The sequence below is a fragment of the Salmo salar genome, chromosome ssa16, assembly GCF_905237065.1.
Source record: "Salmo salar chromosome ssa16, Ssal_v3.1, whole genome shotgun sequence".
NCBI lineage: Eukaryota > Metazoa > Chordata > Actinopteri > Salmoniformes > Salmonidae > Salmo > Salmo salar.
Genome location: NC_059457.1, coordinates 72,805,013 through 72,826,289, shown reverse-complemented (window position 1 = coordinate 72,826,289; position 21,277 = coordinate 72,805,013). Strand labels below are relative to the sequence as shown.

The window sequence follows — 21,277 nt, the reverse complement described above, 5'->3', positions numbered from 1 at the left end:
GTGCAGTTTTAAAGCCTTATGAGACATAGTAATGAACAAGAAGTTGTGATATATTGTGAATATCTATTATGTTACATATGTGATAGAGAGAGTCAGCCCCAAAGACAGTGATAGTGTATCTCATAGAGTTTATTAGATGATGTTATGGTCAGGCAATGAAGGAGAGAGAGTTTGAAAGAAATATTGTGAAAATAGATATTGGTAGTCTATTGGATGATCTTGTGGTATGGGAAGAGGGTAAGGCTCTGGGTAAATGAAGGAATGTCCATGATGGCTGTAGCGGCGGCCATCTTGGGCGAGGCGGGGAGGAAGGTCAGTTTGGACACTTCTCCGTAGGACGAACTGCCGCTCTCTTCCTCATCCCGCTCTCCGTTGCCACGACGACTCTGCTTGTCATCTCCTGGGGGGTCGCCCTCCTCCGGCCCAAAACCCACCACCTAGGGAGGGAGGTCGATGTTAGAGCGCACGCACACACTGCTCACCTATACACACACACACACTGCTCACCTATACACACACACATACACACTGCTCACCTATACACACACACATACACACTGCTCACCTATACACACACACACACTGCTCACCTATACACACACACATACACACTGCTCACCTATACACACACACACACTGCTCACCTATACACACACACATACACACTGCTCACCTATACACGCACAAACACTGCTCACCTATACACACACACACACACACACACACACACACACACACACACACACACACACACACTGCTCACCTATACACACACACATACACACTTACATGTACACTGAGTTTTCTGCAGTTGTGTCCGCGGTGCTCCAGATACCAGGATACCAGCTCTGCTCTGGTCATCTGCTTCAGGGCCTCAATCTACTCACACACACAAACACGTACGCACACGCAGTCGCACATGAAACGTCTGCAGCAACTACAGAAAGCAACTACTGCAGCAACTACAAAATTCTGCACACACCACAAAAACAGAAGAACTGAATTGTCCGGTGTGTGTGTGTCTCACCTCTCTGTGAAGCCTGTTGAAGACATACTGCTGTGTAGCGACCTCGGCCCAGTTCCTGTCCACCTCCTCTCCCAGGTGTGTGTCCTCACACTCCTTTAGGTTGACCAGCGCAGTCACCTGTACACACACACACACACACACCTTAACAAGTAAACTCCAGTACACTCAGATATATAGTCAGTCAGACACACACACCTGTGTGTTGAAGGCACTCTCAGTCAGAGCACTCAACTTCTCTCCAAAGGAAGACAGAAACTCCTCTATCTTCAACTCTACCAGCTCAGTACTGAAAGAGAGATGGAGAGAAGAGATGAGAGAGAGAAGAGATGGAGAGAGAGAGAAGAGATAGTACTTCTAGTCTCGGGAAGACCACATCAAAGTCACTGCAGTGCACAATGTCATTGGTTCATACGGTCAGTATGAGGACCTCACTTGAACTTGGTGGCCTGTGTTTCCACCGTGACAGAGAAGCCCAGGACTCCAGATGTGTTTCTGCAGGTTGGATAAACATGATACCTGGAGGAGAGAGACGGAGGGAGAGAGACGGAGGGAGAGAGAGGGGTTTAAGTTGACTGAGCCAATTGGAAGCTGGAGAAGGTTTAGACACTGGGACGCCGAGGAAGGTTGGGACACTCAGGAAGGTTGGGACACTCAGGAAGGTTGGGACACTCCGGAAGGTCGGGACACTCCGGAAGGTCGGGACACTCAGGAAGGTTGGGACACTCAGGAAGGTTGGGACACTGGGGTTAACACTCCTACTCTTTCCAGAGGTTCCATGGTCTATTTAGTCACCAGACAGACAGAGAAGAGGGAAAAACAGACACTGACCCCAGAGTCTCTTTTGTCCTGAGGAAGTCAAAGCAGGGCTCCTCCATGTGCATCTGGAACCACAACAATAACAACAATATCAACAACACAGAGGTCAGAGGATAGGAGGAAGAAGGGATGAAGGGTTAGGGGATGAAATGATGAACGCTTGTTGGTGTACTCACCACCAGCAGCTCCATCAGTGTGTGTTCTCTGAGGTTTTTCAGACCAGACTGGAGAGAGAGAGAGGGAGAAGGGGAGAGGAAGAGAAGAGAATGAATGAATGTCAGAGGCGAGTCAATCAGTCATGAACAGATGAATTGTACCAGTGTGTGTGTGTGTGTGTGTGTGTGTGTGTGTGTGTGTGTGTGTGTGTGTGTGTGTGTGTGTGTGTGTGTGTGTGTGTGTGTACCTGGTAGTAGACTGTGACCTCTGAGTTGGCGTCTCCCTTGTTCAGTGCTTTGACCTTACAGAGGTGCTGTTTCAGAGGCAGCTCCACCACTCTGAACAACACTGGGACCTCTGCTGGCAGCTTGGAGAACTGCAGCTTACTGACAGACAGACAAGGGACAGCGAGAGGACAGCAAAGATAGTTAGTTGTGTGTGTGTGTGTGTGTGTGTGTGTGTGTGTGTGTGTGTGTGTGTGTGTGTGTGTGTGTGTGTGTGTGTGTGTGTGTGTAAACTTACTCAGTGATGTACTGCAGGAACTGGATTGACTCCTGTAGAGAAAACAGATCCCACTTTAATAAACAGCAGAAATCATACAAGAGGGTAAGAGGGTTTTGTGGAAAGGGTGTGTAATGTGTGTGTGTTTTCATGGTCCAGTCACCTGGCTAGTGAAGTTCCCCTGCACCAGTCCCTCTGCATAGAGCTGGGTCTTGAAGGTTCTGCTGAACTCCATCAGTTCCTCTACAGTCAGACCACCGTCTGCCAGCGCCTGGTACTTCTCTACCATGGACCAGCGACCATGCTCCAGGACCAACAAACGCACGTCCCTGAGAGTGTGTGTTTGGTGAGAGAGAGAGAGAAGACAACGGTGAGATGGGACACACGCCAACAAATCGACCCACACACACACACACACGTGACGTACTTGCCCAGTTTCTCAGGTCGTATGAGGATGTTGAAGTAGGTCTTTTTGAGCTGCTCAGAGAACATACTGAAGACATCTTGACAGGCAGAGAAGTCAGCCAGATGGTCCAGGATCAGATGGAACAGGAGCTACAGAGGAGGGAGTGTGTGAGTGTGGAGTGTGTGGCGCGGCGTGCGGTGCAGTGTGTCTGGGTCTAACTCACAGGCAGTTTGTGGTTGAAGCCCTTGACCTTGATAACCAGTCCGTGTTCTCCTACTGACAGCTTGTAGTCCAGCTGGGCCACGTCAGCCTCGTAGGCTGGTTCTGCTAGGTTATGACCCAGTATGTTCACTAGCAGGTCAAATAACACCAGGCTAGGGAGGGGAGAGAGAGAGGGGGGGAGGGGAGAGAGAGAGCAGAGGGGCAGGGTGAGAGAGAGAGAGAGAGAGAGAGAGAGAGAGAGGGAGGGAGGAAGGGGCGGGTAGAGAGAAGGGTGGGAGGGAGGGAGAGAGAGAGGGGGAAAGGAGGGTTGGGGATGAGAGAGAGTGGAGAGAGGGAGATAAGCAGAGAGAGGGGGAAAGGAGGGTTGGGGATGAGAGAGAGTGGAGAGAGGAAGGGGCGGGTGGAGAGAGGGAGATAAGCAGAGAGAAACAGGATAAAAAAATGGTGTAAAACAGTTCCTAACTATGGCTGCATTCTCGAGAGGCTAACGATTTTAGCACAATCTCTACCCGTGAAACACTTGTTGGCTAATGGCTAACTAAACCCTGGACTTACTTCTTGGCTGACTGCTGGATGACCGGAGAGATAAGATGGAAGCGGATGTACGCTGAAGGAGAGAAAGAAGAAACATCAGATCAGCAAAGGAGAGAGAGGAAACGTCCTTTCAACGGAGAGAGAGTAGAAACGACAGATCAATGAAATAGCAAAGTTATTGACCATTTTAATTGTTCACTGTTGTAGTAACTCAATCAAATGTATTTTATAAAGCCCTTTATACAGTGAGCGAAAACAGTATTCGATCCCCTGTTGATTTAGTACGTTTGCCCACTGACAAAGAAATGATCAGTCTATAATTTGAATGGTAGGTTTATTTGAACAGTGAGAGACAGAATAACAACAAAAATATCCAGAAAAACGCATGTCAAAAATGTTATAAATTGATTTGCATTTTAATGAGGGAAATAAGTATTTGACCCCCTCTCAATCAGAAAGATTTCTGGCTCCCAGGTGTCTTTTATACAGGTAACGAGCTGAGATTAGGAGCACACTCTTAAAGGGAGTGCTCCTAACCACAGCTTGTTACCTGTAAAAAAGACACCTGTCCACAGAAGCAATCAATCGATCAGATTCCAAACTCTCCACCATGGCCAAGACCAAAGAGCTCTCCAAGGATGTCAGGAACAAGATTGTAGACCTACACAAGGCTGGAATGGGCTACAAGACCATCGCCAAGCAGCTTGGTGAGAAGGTGACAACAGTTGGTGCGATTATTCGCAAATGGAAGAAACACAAAAGAACTGTCAATCTCCCTTGGCCTGGGGCTCCATGCAAGATCTCACCTCGTGGAGTTGCAATGATCATGAGAACGGTGAGGAATCAGCCCAGAACTACATGGGAGGATCTTTTCAATGATCTCAAGGCAGCTGGGACCATAGTCACCAAGAAAACAATTGGTAACACACTACGCCGTGAAGGACTGAAATCCTGCAGCGCCCGCAAGGTCCCCCTGCTCAAGAAAGCACATATACATGCCCGTCTGAAGTTTGCCAATGAACATCTGAATGATTCAGAGGACAACTGGGTGAAAGTGTTGTGGTCAGATGAGACCAAAATGGAGCTCTTTGGCATCAACTCAACTGGCCGTGTTTGGAGGAGGAATGCTGCCTATGACCCCAAGAACACCATCCCTACCGTCAAACATGGAGGTGGAAACATTATGCTTGGGGGTGTTTTTCTGCTAAGGGGACAGGACAACTTCACCGCATCAAAGGGATGATGGACAGGGCCATGTACCGTCAAATCTTGGGTGAGAAACTCCTTCCCTCAGCCAGGGCATTGAAAATGGGTCGTGGATGGGTATTCCACCATGACAATGACCCAAAACACACGGCAAAGGCAACAAAGGAGTGGCTCAAGAAGAAGCACATTAAGGTCCTGGAGTGGCCTAGCCAGTCTGCAGACCTTAATCCCATAGAAAATCTGTGGAGGGAGTTGAAGGTTCGAGTTGCCAAACGTCAACCTCGAAATCTTAATGACTTGGAAAATATCTGCAAAGAGGAGTGGGACAAAATCCCTCCTGAGATGTGTGCAAACCTGGTGGCCAACTACAAGAAACGTCTGACCTCTGGGATTGCCAACAAGGGTTTTGCCACCAAGTACTAAGTCATGTTTTGCAGAGGGGTCAAATACTTATTTCCCTCATTAAAATGCAAATCAATTTATAACATTTTTGACATGCGCTTTTCTTGATTTTTTTGTTGTTATTCTGTCTCTCACTGTTCAAATAAACCTACCATTCAAATTATAGACTGATAATTTCTTTGTCAGTGGGCAAACGTACAAAATCGGCAGGGGATCAAATACTTTTTCCCCTCACTGTACATCAGCAGAAGAACAGTTGCCAGGAAAAACACCCTAGGAGAAAGGAACCTATGAAGAAACCTAGAGAGGAACCAGGGTCAGAGTGGCGGACAGTTTTCTACTGGCTGTACCAGATAGACATTAAAGCAAAACTCCACTCAAAAACAATATTTTGGTATTTGTTTCACTAGTCCTTTGTTGATATAGTCCCAAAATGTTTTGCATGTCAGCAATCACGTTTTCAAGATAAATAACATTCAAAATACAGAAATTCAAGCCAGTATGATGCAAATGATAAACTGCTGACATGGACTATATCAACAATGGACTAATGAAACAAATACCAAAAGTTTTTGGGTGGAATTGTCCTTTAAGAGAACATGTGGACATTGACGCCAGATTGTGTGTGTGTGTTATAAAGTAGTTACTTTGAAACACACACTTCACAGACACACACTAGGGCTGGCACAATTACTGTATGGATGAAAACCATTATGAAAATAAAATAACCGTCGTCATTTTTGTTTTTGGGGTACGAAGAGGACGGCCTGGAATTTGTGCAGTGGAGTCTGTTTCTGCTGTAACATGTACTCTAAACAGCGTGATGAAACGTCGTTGCTCCTAGTTGAAACAAGCAAGGTGTTGTAGCAAACAAGTCTTCGGTTGCCTAGGAAACAGCAGCACACACGAAAAGAACGGGCTTGGAACCATAGAATTATCAATTAGAATAATCATTTAATAGGATCTATATGCTTGGAATTTCTTACCCTGGCAATTTGACTGGTAAACTCATGGGTACACTAGGGACGGCTGCATGGTATTGTGAAGTAATGACTTCCATGGTAATGTAGAATGTTCATTCAAATGACGTTCACTGATGTGGCTCTTGTAATGAAATGCATTTTTTCTAACGTCAGTTGAGTTGAATCAAAGATTTTCAATTATATTGACAAGATAGTGGAGTGACCGCTCTAACAATGGAAATATATGTCCTCAAATATGAAAGGCATTCAGGTGGGACCATTCTAGCCAATGAGAGGGCAGATACGTGTGTGTGTGTGAACAACAGGCACAACTGATATAAAGTTGTTTTTTTCAAACCTGGCCAAATTCCACGTGCGTCCACTTATACCAGAGCATTCGTAACAACCTAACCATTACGAAACATATATTTCATCAAATAAGCCTCACGTAGCAATATAGCAATTCGATTTTTGTTGTTGACCAAATTCAACACTTTCTCATTGACCTCCATACAAAAAAATTCCTCACTTCTTGGTCTTATTTTCGTGGATAGAATTTGGGCGGAGTAAACCCTCTCGCTTCGCCTCTTCCTCTGTGGTTGAATGAATAAATCACGGCACATATTGATGAGTACACTTCCTGCTTTGCTCCTGTGGGTACACTCGCAATGATTGCCAGTCCATCCATGATGCCATCATTGACTTCAATGGGGACGCCCATTCCATTAAAAAAAAAAAAATACTATTCAAATGGTTATTACGGAAATCGCGTTATTTGGCTGGCCAATTACCATCATCCAAAATTCCATGACCGCCACAGCCCTAACACACACCTTTGGGTATGTTGAACTTGTTGTCCTTCTTGTACCAGAGGCATCCTCGGTCGTTGGCAGTTACTCTGACTGGCAGCTCAGTATCAGGACAGTCAGACTGCTTCAGGCTGAAATCAGTCGCTGGAAGGAAGACACAAAATATAAACACATTAGGAAGGTTCACAACACACAAACACACACACACACACTAACCGATGAACTTGTTCTCGACAGGGAGGTGCAGGTCAGAGCTGAGCTCAAAGTCTCCGTTCCAGCGCTCTCTCCACTCCTGCTGGATATCTGGACAGAGAAGAGACAACTATCAGGACACTCTCTCTCTTTCTCTACATATTGGGACCATGTTGATATGATCTGGTCCTCTAATAATGCAAACACATACAGTGCCTTCAGAAAGTATACATACATCTTCACTTTTTCCACATTTTGTTGTGTTACAGCCTGAATTTAAAATGGATTACATTTAGATGTTGTGTCACTGGTCTACACACAATGCCCCATAATGTCAAAGTGGAATAATGTTTTTTTTTAAATGTAACAAACTAATTAATAATGAAAAGCTGAAATGTCTTGAATAAATACGTATTTGACCCCTAAAAGCCTAAATACGATCAGGAGTAAACATGTGCTTAACAAGTCACAGAATAAATTGCATGGACTCACTCCGTGTGCAATAATAGTGTTTAACATGATTTTTTAATAACTACCTCATCTCTGTACCCCACACATACAATTATCTGTAAGGTCCCTCGGTTGAGCAGTACATTTCAAGCACAGATTCAACCACAAAGACCAGGGAGGTTTTCCAATGCTTCGCAAAGAAGGGTACCATTGGTAGATGGGTATAAAAATAAAATAAACAGAGATTGAATATCACTTTGAGCATGGTGAAGTTATTAATTACACTTTGGATGGTGTATCAATAGACCCAGTCACTACAAAGATACAAGTGTCCTTTCTAACCCAGTTGCCAGAGAGGAAGGAAACCAGAGTTTAATGGCTGTGATAGGAGAAAACTGAGAATGTATCAACAACATTGTAGTTATTACTCCACAACACTAGCCTGTACAGAATAAAAATATATTCCAAAACATGCATCCTGCTTCCATTAAGGCATTAAAGTAAAACTGCAAAACATGTGGCAAAGAAATAAACTTTATGTCCTGAATACAAAGTGTTATGTTTGGTCCAAATCTAACACATCACTGAGTACCACTCTTCATATTTTCAAGCATGGTGGTGGCTGCATCATGTTATCGGTATGCTTGTCAACGGCATGACTAGGATAAAAATAAACGGAATAGAGCAAAGCACCGGCAATATCCTAGAGGAAAACCTGGTTCAGTCTGCTTTCCAACAGACACTGGGAGACAAATTCACCTTTCAACAGGACATTAACCTAAAACACAAATCTACACTAGAGTTGTTTACCAAGACGATATTGAATATTCCTGAATGGCCTAGTTACAGTTTTGACTTAAAATCGTCTTGAAAATCTATGGCAAGATGTGAAATGGCTGTCTAGCAATGATCAACAACCAACTTGACAGAGCTTGAAGAATTTTAATAGGAATAATGTGCAAATATTGTACAATCCAGGTGTACAAAGCTCTTAGAGACTTACCCAGAAAGACTCACAGCTGTAATCACTGCCAAAGGTGATTCTAACATGTATTGACTCAGGGATGTGAATAACTCTGTAAACTAGATATTTCTGTACTTCATTTTCAATACATTTCTAAAAACATGTTTTCAGTTTGTCATTATGGGTATGGTGTGTAGATGGGTGAGAGAAAAACATATATTTAATCCATTTTGAATTCAGGCTGTAACACAACAAAACGTGGAATAGGTCAAGTGATGTGAATATTTTCTGAAGCCACTGTAGTAGGTATGTATGTATGTATGTATGTATGTATGTATGTATGTATGTATGTATGTATGTATCTCACCCTCTACGCTGTAATGTGTCCCAAACCATTTCTCCCTGAGGGGACAGTGGCCTTCGTGGTCTGGAGAGAGCAGCAACAGGTTGGATCTGTCTGGAGTCAGCAAGGACAGGGCCGCACTGATCACCTACACACACACACACACACACACACACACACACACACACACACACACACACACACACACACACACACACACACAAGATTAGTTTAGTAAGCAAGGAAAGGGCCGCAACGATCACCTAAACAAACAAACACACACACACACAAACACACACACACACACACACACACACACACAGTCCGTACCTCAGGTGAATACTGGAACATGAGCTGGTCTCCGGTGAGGAAGTGTTCTTTAGGAAACAGCTGCATGTTCTCACAGATATCCTCCACATACTCTATAGGGTCTGTCTGAAACACACAGGGGATCATCGGTAGGTTGGGTGCATTCATTCCTGTACTTGTAGATAGGAGGAGAATGCTAGTAGTATTTACCTGTTCCTGGTAGTGAAACTCATTGGCTTCAATCTTTTGAATCTCTTCATAGATCCTACAAAACTTAGAGAGAGAGAGAGAGAGAGAGAGAGAGAGAGAGAGAGGCAGAGAGAGAGAGAGAGAGAGAGAGAGAGAGAGAGAGAGAGAGAGAGAGCCAGAGGGAGAGAGAGAGAGGCAGAGAGAGAGAGAGAGAGAGAGAGAGAGAGAGAGAGAGGCAGAGAGAGAGAGAGAGAGAGGCAGAGAGAGAGAGGCAGAGAGAGAGGCAGAGAGAGAGGCAGAGAGAGAGCGGCAGAGAGACAGATAGGCATAGAGAGAGAGAGATGGGGAGAGAGAGAGGCAGAGAGAGAGAGAAAGAGAGACAGATAGGCATAGAGAGAGAGAGCCAGAGGGAGAGAGAGAGAGGCAGAAAGAGAGAGGGAGAAAGAGAGAGGGAGAAAGAGAGATAGATACTCATATACTGTATAAATAAAGCAGATATTCTGCAATTCACATGCCTATAATGAAGCACTAATCACACAGAGACACTACCGTTGTTGGGGGCCCAGGCTCTGCATCATCTTGAGGTACTGGAAGACCAGGTGAGCCACCTGTAGAGAAACACAGATAATGTGTGTACTGTGTACCAATAGTGTGTGTGTATGCACGTTTTACTATACTTGTGAGTACCAAAAGTGCGCACAAGAATTGTAAGCCAACTAAAATTCAGAGAAGTGAGGACATTTTGCCAGTCCTCACTTGTAAAAATACAATTTTAGGCTTAGGTTTATAACTAGGGTTAGGGTTATAATTAGGGTTAGGGAAAATAGGATTTTGAATGTGTGTGTGTGTGTGTGTGTACCAACCTGGTAGAAGTTCTGGAATCCTTGGTCAGTGAGTGTGATGGAGATGGAGAAGATGGAGTAGGTAGAGTTCTGGTCAAAGCCTGTTTCACTGTTCCCTCCAAACAGAGCCATGGCCCAGCACCTACACACACACACACACACACACACACACACACACACACACACACACACACACACACACACACACACACACACACACCTCAGCACAGTTACCACATAAACATAGCTATAAAGCGGTGCATTATGGGTTATGTAGTCCTGCATGCCGTAGTTCTGACTCACTTCCTCCTGAGAATTGATAGGATGCTGCCTGTGCCCTCGTGACCAATCAGCCAAGAGATGTAGTGGAGAGGCTTCACCCTGAGAGAGAGAGAGAGAGAGGTAGAGAGAGAACGGGATGGGGGGGCGGAGAGAGGCAGAAACAGTGAGGCAGAGAGAGAGGTGCATCATCAACTGTAGTATCTCTCCTGTAGTTCCTGTGTTATAAAACTGTATTATCTGTAATAGCTGTATTATCTGTAATAGCTGTATTATCTGTAGCAGCTGTATTATCTGTAATAGCTGTATTATATGTAATAGCTGTATTATCTGTAATAGCTGTATTATCTGTAATAGCTGTATTATCTGTAATAGCTGTATTATATGTAGTAGCTGTATTATCTGTAATAGCTGTATTATCTGTAGTAGCTGTATTATCTGTAGTAGCTGTATTATATGTAGTAGCTGTATTATCTGTAATAGCTGTATTATCTGTAATAGCCGCATTATATGTAGTAGCTGTATTACCTGTAATAGCTGTATTATCTGGAGTACCTGTATTATATACCTGTATTATCTGGAGCAGTTGTATTATCTGGAGTAGCTGTATTATCTGGAGCAGCTGTATTATCTGGAGCAGCTGTATTATCTGTAGCAGCTGTAATATCTGTAGTAGCTGTATTATCTGTAGTAGCTGTATTATCTGTAGCAGCTGTATTATCTGGAGTAGCTGTATTTTCTGTAGCAGCTGTATTATCTGTAGCAGCTGTATTATCTGTAGCAGCTGTATTTTCTGTAGTAGCTGTATTATCTGTAGCAGCTGTATTATCTGTAGCAGCTGTATTATCTGGAGCAGCTGTATTATCTGTGTGATCAAATCCCCGAGCTGACAAGGTAAAAATCTGTCATTCTGCCCCTGAACAAGACTGTTCCCCGGGCGCCGAAGACGTGGATGTTGACTATGGCAGCCCCCCGTACCTCTCTGATTCAGAGTGGTTGGGTTAAATGTGGAAGACACATTTCAGTTGAATATATTCAGTTGTACAACTGAGTAGGTATCCCCCTTTCCCTTTCCCTATATAGCTGTATTATCTGGAGCAGCTGTATTATCTGGAGCAGTTGTATTATCTGGAGCAGCTGTATTATCTGGAGCAGCTGTATTATCTGGAGTAGTTGTATTATCTGTAGTAGCTGTATTATCTGGAGCAGCTGTATTATCTGGAGCAGCTGTATAATCTGGAGTAGTTGTATTATCTGGAGTAGTTGTATTATCTGGAGTAGTTGTATTATCTGGAGTAGTATTATCTGGAGTAGCTGTATTATCTGTAATATCTTTAATAGCTGTATTGTCTGTAGTAGCTGTATTATCTGTCGTAGCTGTATTATCTGTCGTAGCTGAATTATCTGTCATAGCTGAATTATCTGTCATAGCTGAATTATCTGTCGTAGCTGTATTATCTGTCGTAGCTGTATTATCTGTCATAGCTGTATTATCTGTCATAGCTGAATTATCTGTCATAGCTGTATTATCTGTCGTAGCTGTATTATCTGTCATAGCTGAATTATCTGTCGTAGCTGTATTATCTGTCATAGCTGAATTATCTGTCGTAGCTGTATTATCTGTCATAGCTGAATTATTTGTCGTAGCTGAATTATCTGTCGTAGCTGAATTATCTGTCGTAGCTGAATTATCTGTCGTAGCTGAATTATCTGTCGTAGCTGAATTATCTGTCGTAGCTGAATTATCTGTCGTAGCTGAATTATCTGTCGTAGCTGTATTATCTGTCGTAGCTGTATTATCTGTCATAGCTGAATTATCTGTCGTAGCTGTATTATCTGTCATAGCTGAATTATTTGTCGTAGCTGAATTATCTGTCGTAGCTGAATTATCTGTCGTAGCTGAATTATCTGTCGTAGCTGAATTATCTGTCGTAGCTGTATTATCTGTCGTAGCTGTATTATCTGTCATAGCTGAATTATCTGTCGTAGCTGAATTATCTGTCGTAGCTGAATTATCTGTCGTAGCTGAATTATCTGTCGTAGCTGTATTATCTGTCGTAGCTGTATTATCTGTCATAGCTGAATTATCTGTCATAGCTGTATTATCTGTCATAGCTGAATTATCTGTCGTAGCTGTATTATCTGTCATAGCTGTATTATCTGTCGTAGCTGTATTATCTGTCATAGCTGAATTATCTGTTGTTGTGTTTCTTACCTGTAGTGTTTCTCCTGAGGAGGCAGGGACCAGGTGATGGTCAGAGCATGGACCTTCCTCACAGGAACAACTGAAACACACACACACACACAGCTATGTCTTACTTTACTTGTGAGCATATATTTTTGGGGACCAACAATTGATTCCCATTCAAAATCCTATTTTCATTGAGCTGAACTGAAGCTGTGTGGCTCTAATGGAGATCAGGAGAGAAGTCTGTACAGGTCAGCTCAACAGAGCAGGTGTTCCTACCTCTGTACATCTTGTTGAAGGCTGGAGTATCAAAGGGATCCAGCAGCTCAGAGAAGTCCGGCTTGGGCTGAGCACTGAGGAACAGGGTTCAGTAAGTGTTCGCTAAATGGCCATATTATAATATGAATGGTGAGGGATTAATCTACAGCTGAGACTCACTTGTTGGGCACTCCACTGAAGATCTCCTTCACCCACTCCTCTAGAGTGTCTAGCTTCTCTACACACACACACACACACACACACACACACACACACACACACCGAGGAGGACAACAGAGTTACATGTGTGACTGAGCGGCTGTGTGTGTGTGTGTGTGTGTGTGTGTGTGTGTGTGTGTGTGTGTGTGTGTGTGTGTGTGCGTGCGTGCGTGCGTGCGTGCGTGTGTCACCTTTAGACTGCACAGCCAGGGTCATGTAGTGGGCAGAGTAATGTCTCTTCCAGAAGGAGCGGAGCCTCTTGTAAACATTGATCCTCTTTTTCCTGGGCTCTGTCTTCAGAGTCTGGGCGTTACCTGGGGAAACCATGACAACCACCGGTGGAAACCATGACAACAGCTCAGTCACATACCACAATAACACAACATCTGTCTCGTTTACACATGACAACACAGTACACAGAGTAGTTCATGTGTGTGTGTGTGTGTGTGTGTGTGTGTGTGTGTGTGTGTGTGTGTGTGTGTGTGTGTGTGTGTGTGTGTGTGTGTGTGTGTGTGTGTGTGTGTGTGTGTGTGTGTGTGTGTGTGTGTCTGCCCTCACCCCAGCAGAACTTGCCCATGGGGTGACCTGGCTTCGCTAGACTCCCAAACAACATCTCTTTCCTGTGAGAGTCAGACGGCTTGGCCAGTTGGTACTCTGATAAAAGACAGAAGGGGGAGCAGGTCACTACATAACCAGTGCATAAGGTCTGAATAAGGTCAACAACAAAAAATTCTTCCCAGAATGCCTCTCACCGGAGTCGACAGCTTCCACCTCCCTGTCGATGGCGTCTCGGATCATCAGAGGACAGATGAAGAACTGGGCCCATCTGGAGAGAGCCAATCACAGACAGGTACAGAGTCAGATGGACTAATCCGAATCAAGAGACAAGGCACAGAGACTATAATGGTGGTGTGTTGCTGACCTGTCCAGAGCCTCTCTGAATTTCTTTCTCTGGACGTCAAACTGGAAGACGGTTCTCTCACAGTCCGTGGAGGCGTTGTCGCTGCCCCCATGTTTCTTCAAGAAGGCATCAAAACCATTCTCTGATGGGTACTTCTCACTGCCCATGAACACCACTACAGGAGGAGAGGAGGAGAGAGGGAGGAGAGGAGAGGAGAGAGGGAGGAGAGGAGAGAGAGAGGAGAGAGGGAGGAGAGCAAAGTCTATTTATATCCCCTTGTGTCACAAACACAGCATTGAATCAGATTTATCACAACAAAACAAACAATCTCATCCTTAAGGTTCAAGGGTCATCATACTCACTGTGTTCCAGGAAGTGGGCGAGGCCTGGGAGGTCATTGGGGTCACTGAAGCTGCCAATACCCACACACAGCGCTGCAGCAGACTGACACACACACACAAACACACACAAACACACAATCATCAATACCCTTATTACTATTGCTGCTAATGTGCTGATATCTCCTCTTCAGGTCACCCTCTCACCTGTTTCTCTGAGTGTCCCTTCTTCCTCTTCCCTCCATCCTCGTCATCATCAAAGTCACTGTCCTTGTCATCTTCATCTTCTTCAGACTCGTCCTCTGTTCCCTCTCCTGAGTCTTCTTCCTCCTCCCCCAGTTCCTCCTCCTCCTCTTCTGATTCGTCATCTCCAGAGGAGGCGGGACCAGTGAAGTCTGAAATTAGCAGAACTCGAAGCCCATTGGTCAGCTCGACGTACCTGTGGGAGGGGTTAGACAGAGGTAAACACTATTTTCTTATTCTAAGATGCTGACACAACCACACACACAGTTTGGCCCTCCAGCTGTTTACTTTTTACTGCGTGCGAGAGTCTCACAGACAGACAGACAGACAGACAGACAGACAGACAGACAGACAGACAGACAGACAGACAGACAGACAGACAGACAGACAGACGGACGGAAAGAAACACAATCTCTCTCTCTCACACAGTCTCTCTATCTCACACAGTCTCTCTTTCTCACACACACACACAAACGTTGGTGTGTAAGGTAAAGGTTGATGTTACCTGTACTGTTTGGGGTCACTAGGGGACTTGATGATCTCTGCGTCTCCAGTGTTCTCTCCTCCTCCATCCCCTGCTTCCTGGACTTGGACCTTTGGCTCTGGCTCAGCTTCCTCTCTTTCTTCTTCTCTTTCCTCCCCTCGGTCCGGTCCGGTACTAGAGCCACTGGCCGAGGTACTTCTGGACTTGTTGGTCTGTGGCATTCTGAATAGCGACGACACTTTGGCACTGTGGGGTGACAACAGCGAGCCACGGTGAATAGAACTCAGGGAAACCAATAGACAGGTTATTCAACTCCAGGTCTGGAGGGACTCTTCTCTACTTGGAAGTTCATTCATGTCACTGATTGGGCAGAGAGTCCATTCACCTTGTGTGCCAGGTCTGAGTCAGTCATCTGATTAGCAGGGAAGGATGACAACCAAAGGGGTTTGGGCCCTGCAGGTCTGGAACTGAATAGCCCTGCTCTACTGGCCAACATCGTGACACAGCGTGTCACTCTAAGGACAGCAATGGTGATGGGGTGGACTTCATTTCATTTAAAAGTATTGCTTAAGCTAGACTACCCAGCGAATATTGTATTTTAATGACATGTCTGTCAAGAAGTGCAATAAATGACAGTGATTGAAAGTAAGACTCTGTGAAGCAAACATCTATGTATTAGTTTGATCAGCTGTCAAAAAAATGATGAACATGCCAGAGGGGGGGGGGTGCGCAACAATAACATCTATTCACCCAACGCCCGTATTCAGCTGTGTGTCAGCTAAAAAAATCAACCCCAGTGCCCTACACTACACCGTCCCCGGCTCGCCTCTCTGCGGGCTTTATGTGGGCTCAGTCAGCACCGCAAGTCAGCCAACTTGTACCGCTAGCAGCAAACTGTAGCAAGCGAGACATCTGTTACAAAATGTCCATAAGATGAAAGATACAGTAACACAGAGAGAGCAGGCTACAGGCTACTTCACAATGATCGATCGACCGACAACACTATCAAAACGCCTCAGACTTTTCTAGGCTAGAGACTCACACAACACATGTCAACCCCCCGTTTCTACTACAGGAATGTATACTTCAAATTGGTTCTATATCCTAGAAATGACACTTGTGTTTTTTCAAGTTTGACAGCTAACGAAGTAGCGTTGGTCCCGGCGATGTTTCCATACCTTGCTTCTTGATATCACAGGGATGGAACCTAGTGTTTCCCCTGCATAAGGTAGGATGATTATTTTTGCCATAAGCAGCGGCTTGATTCGTCGAAAACGAAGAGCGTTTCAACATTGCAACATTTGATTGCTCCGAAACAAGGCAGACACACCCAACGGCGTGATTACGGGAACTTTGAACGATCGTGATTGGGCAAAAATACCCGGTACGTGGGAACTTCTCTACTCTTCACATTGTGGTTACATTGTAGCAGCAACACAAGACTGTTTGTTACATTGTAACTAACAAATACTGTAGCACTAGCAGCAACAACAAAATGGTTAGGGTCGACAAGTTGTCTGGCAGGACCTATACTTACCACAGTCCCGCGTTACAGCAGGCCATAATGAGTTTATATTTTTCAGTACTCATTCATTGCATCGAGGTAGTTACAGTCGCTTGTTGGCTTGTCCATAGAAAGGCTTGAGATAGGCTACTGTACATTGTGATGCAGATACAGTAGAATACAATTGATACGTTCTATTAAATTGCTTCCTAAATTCCAAACCTTCCAGTGGCAGTGTTAAGCCGCTAGGGGGTAGGCGACAACAGGCAGATATTGATAGAGTTTGTCTGTTGATGGTCTGTAGGCTTACAGTTCAACGTGCGAACCGAGGTAAAGACAGTTTCAGGTTGGATATTCCCCTGTAGTTTTCCTTACGTCCACCATCAGCAGTTAGGGACCGTCAACATAGTGACAAATCACATTTTTCAAATTTCAATAGCTCTACCATTACTCCTAACACTTTCAAAACTGGTTGTAGCTACCCGGTGGCATAGACACACATTGCACACCCTTTATGTTGTCCATTTTCATCTCACATGATTTTACATACATTTTTCAAAATGTAGAATTTCAATAGCTCCTTGGTCATGTGACCTAGTGACTTCAAACAAGGTTCAGAATGCCCACTCAGTGGGCCTACACATTGCACACCCTTTAGTTTGTCTATTTTCATCTCACATGATTTTACATGAATTCAAAATGTACAATTTCATTAGCTCCTTGGTCATGTGACCTAATGTCCGCTGACTACCCTTCTATATTGCACACTCTTGTTTGTGTACTGTAAAATCACGCGGTGTAACGTACATTTTTCCTAGTTTCACATTTGCAATAGCTCCTTGGTCATGTCAATTACACACCTAAGAAGCATGCAGTGTATATACACCCATATTGCATAACCTCTATTCATGTATCGTCTACGTATATTGTTGTACATTATTATTCGTTTGACAATTAGGGGGTTCAGTCCAGTGTTGTGTTTACCCTTTTCTTCAATATTTATCTACAATAATTGGTAGTTCTAAGTACTTATTTTCCCTGTTTTTTATTTTTCCACAGTATTTAACAGTAGTGGTACACAATAGGAGAGAGACAGATAATATCTCCTTTCGTCGTTAATATCAACCATAAAGGAAAAGGGTAAAGTACGAGAGTCATGCTATTAATTGTCCAAAGCAGGGATGGAGAGTGAGCTAGTGAGGTAGGCTGCAGTGGGTTTGCTGGTCAATACATATACTGAACATGTAACCACAGTAATGGTGGTCAGTAAATCAATGAATAAAAATGTAATATTGACAAATTAAACAGAAATTGTAGACCTTTAATCTTTTCCAACATGTCAACAGACACTTAACTTCAATTAAGTATGAAACATTTCACAGCGTTAACTTTCTCTTTATCCCTGGTTGATGTACATTTCAGAGCCTCTTCAGTGTGGATGGGGTATAGCAGACATTTTCAACAACAAAGACAGCACTTCCTGTTTGTGTTCTTTACTCTGTTGAACTCTTTTGTCTTCATTCCTAGTTACAACACATGGAACCACCGTTAACATGCAAAACATTCAGTCAAAACAAAACAAAGCGTAACACGTTGTAAATAATATCAATGCGGTATGACGAATGACGAATTAGCCATCCATTGTGTTATATCATAAATTGTCTTACATGCCGTCACTGTTGTCAAAAGATTCTAAACATGTTAAATAAAGTTACTAACCCAGTCAGTCTTTGGGCCACATCCAGGTTCTTTATCAGTGGCTCACATGAAGCAGTTGTTGGCTTTGTTGAACTCTGAAATCATAGGCATGAACTGAACATATGGTTGTCCCACACAACTACATAAAAATAAAGAATTTACATTTACTTTGAATTAAATGTCATTACATACCAGACATTTTTAGTATATCCTCAGCCATTTCTTTTCGCAGTTGCTCCATGTGTTTTTGTGAAGGTCCTGTATCAATTTGGGAGGGGATGTTGGGGAAGTTCTGTGCAACGTCCTTGGCCGTCTACAACAAAAAATAAAATAGAGTTTTTGACCTAATTGTCACAAAACAGCTAACCATTCATTATTGAAAATTTAACTATCAAACCTGCATTGCAAAGACCCCACAGCTGAAGGTGACCTGCTGCATGGTGTGAGTTATTTCCCCTCCTTTCCACTTTATGTCCGCCCAGTCGTCTTTTCCATGGCAGGATCTTCTCATTTTGAAGTATTCTCCTTTTTATGTAAACATAATGGAATTATGATTAGTTATAGGCAAATGAATACACAAGCCAAACTTGTATGCTGTTTTCCTTATCCCTATAATCTAGTAGTAATTTATTAGTAGAGGTCATTTCCTTTATGCCACATTCTACACACAGCCTAAATTATAGGCGCTGAACCATTTACAGGACAATAATAAAGTAACATATAGGATCCAACGCTATCACAGAGTGAATAAATGTAGAGCGTTTGTAGACTTTAAGAAAAACATATGAAGTGACAGTTTCATCAGTACGGGCTTAAAGAAAGTCATATCACAAAGATCACAGATGACAGTGTCCACCAAATCTATGACAACAGAGAATGAATTGGAAGCACCAAAGTGTTTGTCAAAATAAGATCTGAAAATGTCAGTTGTTGAACATAATACTTCTATTTGCAATAGCAATTTATGATATATGCAGTTGAGGAATATTCCATGTACCAACACTACAAGACGGACGTATGACATTCCCACATACAGTATTTTTTACATTTTTTATTCCACCTTTATTTAACCAGGTAGGCCAGTTGAGAACAAGTTCTCATTTACAACTGCGACCTGGCCAAGATAAAGCAAAGCAGTGTGACACAAACAACAACACAGAGTTACACATGGAATAAACAAACGTACAGTCAATAACACAATACAAAAGTCTATATGCAGTGTGTGAAGTAAGATTAGGGAGGTAAGGCAATAAATAGGCCATAGTGGCAAAATAATTACAATTTCGCAAATAAACACTGGAGTGAGATGTGCAGAAGATGAATGTGCAATAGAGATACTGTGGAGCAAAAAAAAAACACAAAAAAAAATAACACTATAGGGATGAGGTAGTTGGATGGGCTATTTACAGATGGGCTACGTACAGGTGCAATGATCTGTAAGCTTCTCTGATAGCTGATGCTTAAAGATAATGAGGGAGATATGAGTCTCCAGCTTCAGTGATTTTTGCAATTTGTTCCAGTGATTGGCAGCAGAGAACTGGAAGGAAAGGTGGCCAAAGGAGGAATTGGCATTGGGGGTGACCAGTGAAATATACCTGCTGGAGCACGTGCTACAGGTGGGTGTTGCTATGGTGACCAGTGAGCTGAGATAAGGCGGGGCTTTAACAAGCAAGGACTTATAGATGACCTGGAGCCAGTGGGTTTGGCGATGAATATGAAGCGAGGTCCAGCCAACGAGAGCATACAGGTCGCAGTGGTGGGTAGTATATGGGGCTTTGGTGACGGAACGGATGGCACTGTGATAGACTGCATCCAATTTGCTGAGTAGGGTGTTGGAGGCTATTTTGTAAATGACATTGCCGAAGTCAAGGATCGATAGGATAATCAGTTTTACGAGGGTATGTTTGGCAGCATGAGGGAAAGAGGATTTGTTGTGAAATAGGAAGCCGATTCTAGATTCAATTTTGGATTGGAGATGCTTAATATGAGTCTGGAAGGAGAGTTTACAGTCTAACCAGACACCTAGGTGTTTGTAGTTGTCCACATATTCTAAGTCAGAACAGTCCAGTGTAGTGATGCTAGGCGGGTGGGCAGATGCGGGCAGCGATCGGTTGAAGAGCATGCATTTAGTTTTACTTGCATTTAAGAGCAGTTGGAGCCCACGGAAGGAGAGTTGTATGGCATTGAAGCTTGTCTGGAGGTTAGTTAACACAGTGTCCAAAGAAGGGCCAGAAATATACAGAATGGTGTCGTTTGCGTAGAGGTGGATCAGAGAATTACCAGCAGCAAGAACAACATCATTGATGTATACAAAGAAAAGAGTCGGCCCGAGAATTGAACCCTATGGCACCCCCATAGAGATTGGCAGAGGTCCGGACAACAGGCCCTCCCATTTGACACACTGAACTCTATCTGAGAAGTAGTTGTTGAACCAGGCGAGGCAGTCATTTGAGAAACCAAGGCTGTTGAGTCTGCCGATAAGAATGTGGTGATTGACAGAGTCGAAAGCCTTGGCCAGGTCGATGGATACGGGTGCACAGTATTGTCTTTTGTCGATGGCGATTATGATATCGTTTAGGACCTTGAGCGTGGCTGAGGTGCACCCATGACCAGCTCGGAAACCAGATTGCATAGCGGAGAAGGTACGGTGGGATTCGAAATGGTCGGTGATCTGTTTGTTAACTTGGCTTTCGAAGACCTTAGAAAGGCAGGGTAGGATAGATATAGGTCTGTAACAGTTTGGGTCTAGAGTGTCTCCCCCTTTGAAGAGGGGATGACCGTGGCAGCTTTCCAATCTTTGGGGATCTCAGACGATACAAAAGAGAGGTTGAACAG

General features: G+C 43.8%; 1 protein-coding gene across 3 annotated transcripts; it reads right to left on the bottom strand.

Annotated features, from left to right (window-relative positions):
* Positions 1 to 111: 111 nt before the first annotated feature.
* Positions 112 to 16,951, bottom strand: LOC106574483 (nardilysin). 3 transcript variants are annotated; one of them, XM_045697708.1, is made up of 32 exons: positions 16,778 to 16,951; positions 15,262 to 15,486; positions 14,721 to 14,952; positions 14,538 to 14,619; positions 14,197 to 14,350; positions 14,027 to 14,100; positions 13,833 to 13,928; positions 13,466 to 13,588; positions 13,236 to 13,293; positions 13,077 to 13,150; positions 12,825 to 12,894; positions 10,634 to 10,711; positions 10,352 to 10,472; positions 10,038 to 10,096; positions 9,510 to 9,564; positions 9,321 to 9,425; positions 9,015 to 9,138; positions 7,258 to 7,344; positions 7,066 to 7,185; positions 3,684 to 3,735; positions 3,130 to 3,280; positions 2,928 to 3,055; positions 2,664 to 2,829; positions 2,522 to 2,553; positions 2,247 to 2,385; positions 2,020 to 2,067; positions 1,856 to 1,908; positions 1,460 to 1,543; positions 1,223 to 1,313; positions 1,028 to 1,144; positions 790 to 879; positions 112 to 437 (listed from the first exon to the last, which is right to left on the bottom strand). In XM_045697708.1, the coding sequence occupies exons 1-32, from the start codon at positions 16,828 to 16,830 to the stop codon at positions 207 to 209; spliced, it is 3,372 nt and encodes a 1,123-aa protein (XP_045553664.1). In that variant the 5' UTR covers positions 16,831 to 16,951; the 3' UTR covers positions 112 to 206. The 3 variants fall into 3 exon arrangements, with proteins under 3 accessions (XP_045553664.1, XP_045553666.1, XP_045553665.1); XM_045697710.1 differs by lacking the exon at positions 16,778 to 16,951 and adding an exon at positions 16,419 to 16,523; XM_045697709.1 differs by lacking the exon at positions 16,778 to 16,951 and adding an exon at positions 15,626 to 15,910.
* Between the last annotated feature and the right edge of the window lie 4,326 nt (positions 16,952 to 21,277).

What these genes read in the sequence shown, in the direction of transcription:
- LOC106574483 (XM_045697708.1), bottom strand. Translation starts at nt 16,830, where the DNA reads ATGAGTACTGAAAAATATAAACTCATTATGGCCTGCTGTAACGCGGGA. An exon ending in TTCAGAGAGGCTCTGGACAG is followed by an intron (nt 14,101 to 14,196) that starts GTCAGCAACACA and finishes GGCTCTCTCCAG; the next exon opens with ATGGGCCCAGTTCTTCATCT. An exon ending in AGTTTCACTACCAGGAACAG is followed by an intron (nt 9,426 to 9,509) that starts GTAAATACTACT and finishes TGTGTGTTTCAG; the next exon opens with ACAGACCCTATAGAGTATGT.